The sequence below is a fragment of the Mustela erminea genome, chromosome 4, assembly GCF_009829155.1.
Source record: "Mustela erminea isolate mMusErm1 chromosome 4, mMusErm1.Pri, whole genome shotgun sequence".
Classification (NCBI taxonomy): Eukaryota; Metazoa; Chordata; class Mammalia; order Carnivora; family Mustelidae; genus Mustela; species Mustela erminea.
In genome coordinates this window covers 25,565,892-25,578,021 of record NC_045617.1, presented here as the reverse complement: position 1 = coordinate 25,578,021, position 12,130 = coordinate 25,565,892, and the positions used below count along the sequence as shown (strand labels likewise).

General features: G+C 36.2%; 1 protein-coding gene across 6 annotated transcripts in view; it reads right to left on the bottom strand.

Annotated features, from left to right (window-relative positions):
- The window catches only part of ATG5 (autophagy related 5), a 125,109-nt gene that overhangs the window by 44,865 nt on the left and 68,114 nt on the right, over positions 1–12,130 (bottom strand). For 5 of the 6 annotated variants that reach the window (XM_032338917.1, XM_032338920.1, XM_032338919.1 and 2 more), the window contains one exon: positions 10,200–10,294. In XM_032338917.1, the coding sequence (XP_032194808.1) occupies positions 10,200–10,294 (95 nt within the window). The remainder of the gene's footprint in view (positions 1–10,199; positions 10,295–12,130) is intronic. The other variant, XM_032338922.1, reaches the window with a different exon arrangement.

Here is a 12,130-nt window from a genome sequence, read left to right as displayed (position 1 = left end):
CAGTTTTCCAGAGTGGCTGAACCAGCTTGCATTCCCACCAACAATGTAGGAGGGCTCCCTTTCTCCACATCCTCACTAATATCTGCTGTTTCCTGACTTGTTAATTTGAGCCATTCTGACTGGTGTGAGGTAGTATCTCACTGTGGTTTTGATTTGTATTTCTCTGGTGCCAAGTGATGTTGAACATTTTTCATGTGTCTGCTGGCCATTTGGATGTCTTCTTTGCAAAAATGTTTGTTCATGTCTTCCACCCATTTCTTGGATGGATGATTTGTTATTTGGGTGTTGAGTTTCATAAGTTTTTTATAGATTTTGAATACTAGCCCTTTAATTGATATGTCATTTGCAAATATCTTCTCCCATTCTGTTGGTTGTCTTTGGTTTTGTCGACTGTTTTCTTTGCTGTACAAAAGCTTTTTATCTTGATGAAGCCCCAATAGTTCAACAATTTTTGCCTTTGTTTCCTTTGCCTTTGGAGACATGTCTAGCAAGAATCTGCTGCAGCTGAGGTCGAAGAGGTTGCTGCCTGTGTTTTCCTCAAGGATTCTGACGGATTCCTATCTCACATTTAGGTCTTTCATCCATTTTGAGTCTATCCATTTCTAATTTAAAAATATGAAAGGAAATTCATTTGGTCTGATAAAGGCTATGTATCATTTTAAATGATGAACCTTTTTTTTTTTTTTAAAAGATTTTATTGATTTGAGAGATACCGAAAGAGAGAACAAGTGGGAAAGAGAGGGAGAAGCAGGCTCCCCACAAATGGGTAGCCCAACATGGGGCTTGATCCCAGGATCCCGGGATCATGTCTCAAGTTGAAAGTGGACACTTAATTGACAAAGCCACCCAGTCCCCTCCAAATGATGAAACAGTAAAACTGTATCAATGAATAGCAGAAACCAAAGAGAAATGTCTGCTAGGACCATTATTGTTCAGTAGTGTCCTAGCGATATAATACTAGCAATACAATGAATCAAGAAAAACAAACAGTTGATAGGACATAGTGGGAGAGGTATTTTTTGTTTTTGCTTTTTTTGGCTGATGCCATAAAACAACATGCAGAAATGGAAGTGAAAGAAAGGTAATACCTACAAAACACTTAAATTAAAAAGAAAAGTACAGGGCCTATTTGAAGAGAATTTTAAAATCTAAACAGAACATAAAATTTGAGTAGTAAGAAAGATGTATCATTTTCTTATCTGGGAAGACTTAATAACATAAGAAGGTTAATTCTACTAAAATTAAAAATAGAAATTTAATGTATTTTAACTTATAAATGAACAAAAGGCTATTGGGAGTTGATAAAATTATTTTAAAAATTGTGAAAAAAATTAATGGCAGAATAAACATGAAAGTACTTTAAAAAAAAAAAGGAGGGGGGTGAATTTCCCCAGCAGGTATCAGAGAACTAAATAAAATCAAATAAAAATAATATGGGCTTAAGAATAAAAAAATATACCAACGGAACAAAACAGGAAAACCAAAAATAAATCCCAGTAGTTAAAATATTTTAATGTAAAGCTGACCTTGCATTTTTATCCAGCAGGAAAAGGACAGTTTGTATCAGAAGTCAATACACTATGGCCTGCAAATCAAATTGTGATCTTCACCTGTTTTTGTAAATAAAGTTTAACTGAAACACAGCCATGTCCATCATCTACAAGCTGTCTGTGGCTGCTTTAAGCTACAGAGTTATACAGGTGCAACAGAGACCATCTGGCCTGCAAAGTAGAAAATATATACTATCTGGCTCTTTAAAGAAAAGGTTTACCAGACCCTAGTTTATTTAATAAATGGTCTTATTACAAGTCAGCAGATGGAAGGGAAAAAAGATGTATCTCTGTATTTCACACAGCACATAAAAATAAATTCTAGATGAATAAGATATACATATAAGAAATCTATCTTACAAGAAAGGATGGTGAGATAACAATGTACACAACCTGCAGATGTATAGGGAGGGGTCTTCTTAATAAAAAAAATACATGTACTACTAATTTTAAAAAAAGATGTAACTACTAATTTAAAAAAAAGATACATCTTCCATCTAAAAACAATATTATCAAAAACAAACAAAAAACAAAATAGTAAGTGCTGGTGATGATAGAAATTGGAACTCGTGCACTATTAGTAGGAATGTAAAATGGTGCAGCTGCTATGTAAAACAGTATGGTAGCTCCTCAGAAATTTAAAAAAGAATTAACCATATAATCCAGCAATTCCACTTCTGAGTATATACCCAAAAGAATGAAAAGCAAAGTCTTAAAGATACCTATATACCTATTGTGATGGCAAATTTCCTGTGTCAGTTTGGTTGGGCTATCGTGCCCAGATAAATACAGTTAAATATATACTACAAATTACTCAGTATTTTTTTTGGAAATGACCAAAAAAACAAAATTAAAGGTAGTAATGCTCAGTTTACCACCCAGTAAGTCCCTGCTCTTTTTCTCTGGCCTCTTGTGCTACATGTTATTACAAGATATCAACTAAAATGGAAAATGGTTAAAGAACAGAATCACAATTTCTCACCCAAACTGTCAAAATCCTGGAGGAGGGGGAATCCTAACAAATACCACCATAATTTGCCACACATTTCTATTGTTCTCACTTCTCAAAATTCATAAGTCAGCATTTCTTTTTGTTTTTTTAAAGATTTTATTTATTTAATTAACAGAGAAAGAGAGAGAGAGAGAGAGAGAGAGATCACAAGTAGGCAGAGAGAGGCAGGCAGAGAGAGGGGGGAAGCAGGCTCCCCACCAAGCACAGCCCAATGTGGGGCTCAATTCCAGGACCCAAGATCATGACCTGTGCTGAAGGCAGAGGCTTAACCCACTGAGCCACCCAGGTGCCCCAATTTCTGAAACCAACTTAAAATTTTGACTCCTTCTTCAGTATAGGAAGTGACAAGTTAATCTTTGACATCATTTAACTGATGAACAACTTCCAAAAACAATTAGGAATTATGTTAACTTTCTTAGAAAACAAGTACTAAAACTAAAACTAATACCATTAGGTTGTTCCTAAGAGGATTCTCTGAATTTATTTCTAACTCTAGAATAACATACAGAACAAAGGAGGTAATTAAGCAATCTAAATACGAATGGATATTCAGATTACTAAAAATTTTCAGAGGATAAAAAGAAAACTCCTTAATATGGTCTATCCCTTACATTTGCAACCTTATTTTTCCTCAACTCCATGCTCAAGACTTAACAATGTCCCCTCTGCCTACAGAGCTCTTCTCATCACTCTGCCTTCCTCAATTCCGCCCATCTGCTGACTCCTGAAAAGAACACTTCAGCAACAAAGCCTCCTCTGCCCTCCAAAACTGGATCAAATTTTCCTTAGAGGATTTAGGCCTTTGTTGTATTATATATCTCTGCTTCACAGCACCAATCATTATAGCTGTGATTTTAAATTGTTTGTATACTTACTTGATTAGCTTCTTCCCCCCTTTGAACTACAAGCTCTATGAAGGATGACATATAATATGAATCAACATTTGTATCCCCCATACACAGCATGGAGCATGGCGTGCAAATTTCTATGAGTCAATGAACTTGCTGAATGAATGAATGAATAAAATAAACTTTTCTTACACAAAGTGTTATTGGCAGTATAGCATTTATGAATCCACTGCTTCTTGAAGGACACAACAAAATGTGTCCAATTTTCACTCTACAATGTAAATACTAATGCCTAAGGCCTTCATGGTCACTTTACAAAACTTTTTAACAGATATCCTCATTAACCACCATCTGTTTACATCTGCTATTCTAAATAATATTTAGGTTACATTTCTGAAACACTTTCTGCTATCAACCTCATCTCTAGAATACTAGCTAATATGAAGCACCTGGATTTCAGGAACACAGACCCGAAACTCATACACCAAACTAAACTGTTATGTAAATGATAGAAATGACACATTTTTGGTCTAACTGCATCTCTAGATTACTTTTGTACCTATTTTACTTATACCACTAAAAGTCGGTCACTAGATTATACTCATTTTGAGCCCATACAACCAAGCTACAGATGAAAAATAATGAAGTTTTCCAACAATCTGAACACAAGGCAGCCTTTAGAGAGTCTTGCCAGTTAGAGGTCTTCTATGTTTATATCAATTTGTCAAGGTGGATTTCACTTTACAGGATAATTACGACCTGAAAATTCTGTAAACTTAACTATACTTTTAAAATCTCACCTAGGTTTGATTTCTGGTTCTTTCACATGTCATTTGTGTGCCCCTGAGCCAATAAGTTAAAATCCCTCAGCTTCAGTCTCCTCATAGGTAAAAATCAGACAATGATCCCTACTTCATATGGTGGTTCCGAGGCTTCCAAAGATGAAGTGGGTCTGACTTAAAGAGGCTCAGTGCCCCTTCCTTTTCAAACACCTTGCTACACAGGAATTTTATTATGATTACGCAAAGAAAAGTATTTTAGTGAAAGTGATGCCTTTCATTTATCTTAATAGACTTAGATTTTCAGGTTCTGCTTACATTTATTATGAATTTAAGGTCACAAATAGCACAATTTATATCTATTGTGTTAAAGAAATGAAAGGCGCAAATTCATCAAAATATTGTGTTAAGTAAAAGCTACACTTAATGGAATATCTTAATCATACAAACTAATCTGCTGTAAAAGAGTCAGCAACAGAAGCCTGCATTACCCATTAGACTATATAATTAGGAAAACAGAAAGCAGAGCCCATCTTCCTGTGGTCAAGGCATGAAGAAGATTCAAAAATACACAATAGAGAAGTGGAAAAAGCCAGGAATGGCAAAAGTAAGGAAATGGGCAAAAACTAAGACTCCTAAATTTTTATTTTCACTTACATACCTTACTCCTAAAATTTTAATCAAATTCAATTAAGAACCTAGTTGGAAAGACACAGAGCTAACAGGAAAGCTGGATCCTCCTGTTTGAGGAAAAACTATCAACTCCTTCGCACAGGAAAGATCGGGCAGCAAGCTATTTCCTAACACAGTCCCCACCTGGCAGCCACGTTTTGTCAAGCAAATTTTAAGAATTCTCTAGCTTCCCACTTTCAGTCTAATTATAGAACTTTATAAAACCATTTTCTCTCTCACACATTCATTCTCTCTTTCTTTTCCCTCCCCCCTCACGTTTTCTCTCCCCAAATCCTTCTCTGTTGTGATACCACAATGAGAGGTCTGAATACATCTGACAATCTTTCCCTGAACATAATGATAAACATGAAAACGACAACCCCACTCTGTTCATCTGCACCACCATTCTAACAATAATAACCCCTACATAGTAAGTAATGATAGTATAATACACTTCCCCTATAGGAGCTTAAAATATGCACAGTATAGAAACTACAGTGAAGTACATGTGCCAGAACCTACCTATTCAAGTAAGTGCTAGGAGGTATATAGCTCAGAACAGTTTTGAAACTCCTCTTTGGGGAATGTCTTTAGACTTTGTTATATTTTATTTCACTAAATTCCACACATAAGCTACTTTTCTAGGACCTGGGAATGCATTATGGTACGTTACTATGGAGTTCATGGTATAATGGAATAGCCCCAAATCAATTATTGAGGACAGAAGGAATGATTTAATGAATTAACAAACGCTCACAAATGCCTACTACATGTCAGGCACTCTTCCAGACCCTGGACACACCACATGAACAAAACAATTACCCTGTCTTCATGAAAAAGATAAACTACCTTCAGTTTCAGAAGTGATTCAAAGTCATAAAGCACTGTAAATGAAAGGACTATGTTTGTTGTAAGAAAACAACATCTGCTCTGAAGTAAGGAGTTTAAAATGTTTTAAAAAATAAGAGTGTCACTGATTGAATTATACAAACCTGTTATACGGCTTCTTTGAAGAAAAACTTTAACCAGATGTATAAATTCACTTAGTCATGCGCCTTTCATTTCACGGATGAGGACACAAGGGCTCAGCCAGGCTGAGTAACCTGCTGTGAGCACACAGCCTGTCAGTGTCAGACCCCCACAGAACCGGGGAGGTCCTCCTAGTTCAGTGCTAGTCCTAGTTGAGCGCTCTTTCTAGGAAATGCTTTTTTTTCAAGGACAAGTGCTTTAGCCTTTACGTCTCCAAAATTTTCCAACCTTCTGAGCTCAATGAGGTTAACATGCAGTCACAAACTATCAGACTAGGAAACAGAAGCAGAAAAAGGTCAAAACAATTTTCTAAGTGAATAAAGCAAAACTGTGATCTTGACACTACCATATACCACTGTTTCAACCCTTCCAACACTTTAGACCTTTTTCACTTTCTCCTGCTCTTCTCCCTTCATTTTAATTTTATTGATTTTTTTTTCAAGATTTATTTATTTGAGAGAGAGAGAGAGAGAACACACATGCATGTGGGCAGGGAGGGCAGAGGGATACAGAGAATCTCCAGGAGACTCCCTGCTGAGCAGAGAGCCTGATGCAGGGCTGGATCCCAGGACCCTGAGATCATGACCTGAGCTGAAATCAAGAGTCAGATGCTTAATGGACTGAGCCACCCAGGCGCCCCTTGGTTAATTTTAAAAGTGTTTTGTCTTCTTAACTACTACAGTAGCACTATCCTTGTTAAAGTCATCATACATTTAAATCCAAGGAAAATTGCTAGCTTTTTCAGTTCAGGATTATTTAACAATAAAGTCTGTTTTTAAGCTTTAACATATGATCTTTAGCAGGTTTTTCTTTTCTTTTAATCTTTGGTGCTTTTAATACCTATTAATTTAATACTTCAAATTAAGTAATTACAAAGCACTCACAGTATATGAAAGACTGTGCTAAACCTACTACACAGATTTTTTTTTTTAAAATCCAGCCTTACCTTCAAAAATACCACTAGCATTCTGAGGGTATCACTTGATCCAAAATGCAGGCTAGATCAAAACTATCTAAGTTAGACAAAGCACCTGAATCTGTCTAGATTGAGAGATGACTTTCAAACTGTCAGGCCCCAAGAGAGGAGTCCAACCACCTGAGCCAACCCCACTTGTCCCCACCTAACCTCCCCTTCCAAGCTTGGCCCTAAAGTGGGCTGCTGTTGAAAAACCATTTCTGAGGGCTGTCTGGCTGGTTCAGTCAGTAGAGCAAGCAACTCTTGACTTTAAGGTGGTGAGTTCAAGCCCCACAATGGGCATACAGCTTACTTAAAAAAATTTTTTTTGTTGTTTTTGAAATCCACTCAGAAAACTTAAGGACTACTCTGAAATTCTATGATAACCTGTTATGGTTTTTAGTATGTACTTTAACCACCAATCTCTATGTCAGTGATGGTGAAAAAGTACACTCTCTCTTTGGGATTTACAGAATACAGGAAGAATCCTATTCACTGTAAGTATTATACTTAGTCCATGAAATCCAGCAACATTTTTGGCTTTTCTCTGTGAAATAATTAAAAGCTTATCACTAGTGAATCTAGCTCTTTAAAAGTTTCCCTTACAGAATGTGTAGGTGGTAATAGAGAGGGATCTAATGTGAGATATTTCTTTTCTAATACAATTAGGTCTTCCTACCATCTCTCCTTCTCACATCATTTTATGCAACTATAGGAACCCTTCTACTTGGCCACTGTCACACAGAAGAGTTTCCAAAACTGCTGCACGCCTCTCTTTCCAGCAGATGGCTTTATTCCTCGATACACAGAAAAGACTGATGCTTTCCCACATGAGTAGCAGTAATTTTCCCCCTCCTAGTTCTTCACAGTTCTCCACAGACCTCTCGTTTGCTGGGTTAACCTTTACTGTTAACTCCGATCCCCAAATGCTCTGCTCCCTCAATTACTCTCCTTCTTATCTGATAAACATTCTTCCATAAAATAACCCAGAAGTCTTTCCAGTACTAGCCTTCCTGTTACTTCATCCAATTTTTTATTATACTGTGGATGATCTAGGGCTTAAAATTCATTGTCTTTAGCTACTGTTGAATAACACTTTAGGAAGCAGCTTTATGAAAACTACTATATTTTTTACTATAGGTAAGTTATAAAAAATATTGCTCTACTCCCTGTAAATGAAGTCACCTGAGAAATTTCTTCCCTATGGAATGCATGAGAAGCTTTAGCTTTCCCTAATAATCTAGTATGCTTTCTCCTTATGTATAACAAAAAAAAAAAAAAAAGTTACATCATCTCGTTTCCCTTGCTCTGGCTATAAGAATACTCAGGGTCAAATGTGCAGGTCAATTTGAATAAATCTGAGTACCTCACTCATTCCGAGCTTATGTAATTTTATGCTAAGTTTCCATTTTTTCATTTTCAGTGGTTTTGATTTTAAATTCTTTTCTATTTTGTGATTATAAATTCTTGTAAATTACCTCAGATTTTTCATGATATATGGCTTTGACTTTAAATTCTTTTATTTTCTGATTATATATTTGTGTTAATTGCCTCAGATTCTTCATAATACAAGACTGTATAAATAAATAAGCTGCGGTATTTCCAAACCCCTCTATAATATCTGTGGTTAACAAAGACTTGTGGAATTAAAAAAAGGAAACAGAGAAGCGTGGCTAATTAAATCATCTGGTCTTATTCCAACAGGAATTTTTCTCATTTTATTTCTATTGTACACATTATGAATCCATGATCTAAAAATAGTCTATCTACCATTATGTTAATGAAATCAATGAAAAGAAGCCTTATTTAAACCAGAAACACTTTTCATTCTTTGACTCTACTGGGATTTTTGTGTACTTGCTTTCAATCAATCTGTTTTCCTCTTTAATATAGTTATGTGACTGATGCCTCACTAAAACATTTAAACAATTACTACAGAGTAGCAGAGTAAAGACTGGCATACTAAAAAAGGTTATAAGGGGAATTTATGACACAACCTCTCTGAGTTTTAATAGAAGTTCTGTGGGATTAGAGCCCATATCTGTGATACTGTTTCCAATTTCTATTCTCAACTGCTTTTTCAAGATAATAGGTAACTTACTTTCTGGAATACCATTCACTCAACAAATATTTACAAAGAATTTGCTATATGCAAAACTTTTTACCTAGGAGTTTTAAAGTACTCCAGAGAAACGGGAAATTTCTTTACTCCATGAAAGTGTGCCATAAGGAGAGCTCTACTTACCTATTTTGTTCTGCAATACTAAAGACTCACCACTTAAATAATTAATTCCCCTTATTTGTGGTTTTTATAAAGTCACTGTAAACACTGAATTAGTAATTACCAAGCCACCACTGTTACTGGGGGAAATATAGGGTTGGGGTACTGTGTGTCTCTGGTCACAAAATGTATTTCAACTGACCAATGCATAACCTTGTTTTATGTGTGTTTCCTTTATTCTTTAATAGCACATACATGGCAGCGGGGCAGGAGGAGATGGAGAGAGAATCTCAAGCAGACTCCATACCCAGCATGGGGCCGCACCAGGGTTTGATCTCACAACCCTGAAATCATCACCTGAGCTGATCAAGGGTCAGACGTTCAACTGAGAGAGCCACCCACGCATCCTATATGTGCATTTCTTTTTATTTATTTATTTATTTTTAAGATTTTATTTATTTATTTGTCAGAGTGAGCACAGGCAGACAGAGTGGCAGGCAGAGGCAGAGGGAGAAGCAGGCTCCCTGCTGAGCAAGGAGCCTGATGTGGGACTCCATCCCAGGATGGTGGGATCATGACCTGAGCCGAAGGCAGCTGCTTAACCAGCTGAGCCACCCAGGCGTCCCTGTGCATTTATTTTTAAAGATGGCACTTCAGTACTATTCTCAGGAGCCATTTTAAACAAAATCCTCAATAAAAAGCACAAAATGTGAAAAGGATAGCACTAAACAGATAGGGAAAAGTCACTTGTTTGTAGTAGGAAAACAGTAACAAGAAAGTACAACATTGCTGAAAATGTGCATGTTGGGTGAATCAAATTTTCTGTAGCTTTGTACATGTCCATGAGAGCGCTGCTAAGTACTGAGACTCTGGGTTACAAATAAATTTTAGAAAGCAAGCAAATCTACAAATAAAGAATCCACAAACAATGAGGATCAACTGCGTATGAGTAAAATATTTCAATGTAGTCTCTGACTTGATTGTCACCCAGAGACAGAGCTCTGGAAAGCCCTAGCAAATACCCTTCAGTTACTATGCAAATTTAAAGAGTTTTGGACTACACCACACTACTTCAAGAAGTAAGATGTCTGAGGCATTCACAAGTTGTTATTGTTAAAAATGTCACTTCCTACCTGATATATTCTAAAAGGGATGTAACGAAATCCATTTTCTTCTGCAGGATATTCCATGAGTTTCCGGTTGATGGCCCAAAACTGGTCAAATCTATCTGTAATGATAAATTATCTGTTATTAAAAATGAACATGTTTAATAATTTTTAATAACATTTTAATGTTAAAACCTCACATGAAGAAATGAAAGTTGTTAAACATTCTCTTTGAAGTTTTTGAAAAAGCTTCATTTATATATTTTTTCTTAAACTTCTCTTTCCATAACTAAACATAAAGCAAAATATAAAATATATTTTTCTACATTATTGCTTCCTGTTCCTAGGCATCTACATATATATTTCATCTCATAAGAGAAACCCTGAACAGATGACTACTTGTGTCATCAAGGCAAAAAACATCAGAAATGAATGTCTAGATTCCTTATCCTATTCCTACGTCTAAACAAGAAAAAGCTTCAAGTGATCTAAGTTTTAACCAGAACTTACTTAAGGAAACAAAAACACCAAACACAATAAACATTAGACAGTAAAGAGGACAAAATTACAGGAAAAGGTTTGAAGAAAATGTGGAACTGACACTTAAGCAATAACTGTCAATTGTATCTTAAGCTCAGTGATTAAATAACTCCTTTATAAGTTTTTCAGGCTCAGTTTAAGAAAAACCACTTTACTGAGATATAATTCATATACCGTAAAATTAACCCTCTTATTTTTTTTGATTCACCCTTTTAAAAGTGTACAACTCACTGTTTTTTAGTATATTCAGTACTACACAACCACCGGCAGTATCTAATTTTGAATACTTTCATCCTCTCAATTAATAGTTATCCCTTTTTCTTCTCCTCCTATCCCCCTAGAAATCACTAATCTTTATTCCAGATACTTCACATAAATGGAATAATACATTATGTGACTTTTGTACCTAATTTTTTTTTCCTTAGCTTGTTTCCAAGGTCCATTCAAGTTTTAGCATGTCTCAGATTTCATTCATTTTTATGGACAAATAATATTTCTTTGTATGGAGACAAATTTTTTTGTTTTGTTCACCCATACATTAATTCTTGGAGATTCAGGTTGTTTCTAGTTTTTGGCCATTATGAATAATGCTACTATAAATATTCACATATAAACTTCTGTGTTGGATGTGTATCTTCAATTTTCTTGGGAATAAACCTAGGAGTAGAACTACTGATTTATATGATAACTGTTTAACTGCCATACGGTAACTATGTTTTCAGAAACTGCCATCTGTTTTCCAAAGAGGCTGCAACCCTTTACATTCCCATGAGCAATGTACGAGGGTTCCAATTTGTCCATATCCATGTCTACGCTTGTTATCGCCCATCTTTACCTTTTCTTTTCTTTTCTTTTTTTAAAGATTTGCCTATTTAAGAGAAAGAGTGTGCATGAGTGGGGGGCGGGGAGAGCATCCTCAAGCAGACTCCTCACCAAGTGCAGAGACCAAAATGGGGCTTGATCCCAGGACCCCAAGATCAGAACCTGAGCTGAAATCAAGAGTCAGCGGCTTCACCAACTGTGCCACCCACGTGTCTCTCCACCACCCTTTTATTAGAGTCACACCAGTGGGTCTGAAATGCTATCTACTTTTTTTTTTTTTAAGACGTATGTGTTTGAGAGAGAGCAAGTGAGTGAGTGCTCTAGAGTGGGGGAAGGAGCAGAGAACCTCCAGAAGACTCAGCCCTGAGCATGGAGCCCCAGGTGAGGCTTGACTCAGGACCCTGAGATCCTGACCTGAGCTGAAATCTAAAGCAGCTGGATGCCCAACGGACTGAACCACCCCCCGCCACTTATGGTTTTGACTTGCATTTCTCTAATGAATAATTATGCTGAGCATCATTTCATTTGTTTACTGGCCACTTACACATTTATTTTGGAGACATGCCTATTAAATCCTTTGTTCCCTTTCTAAGTGG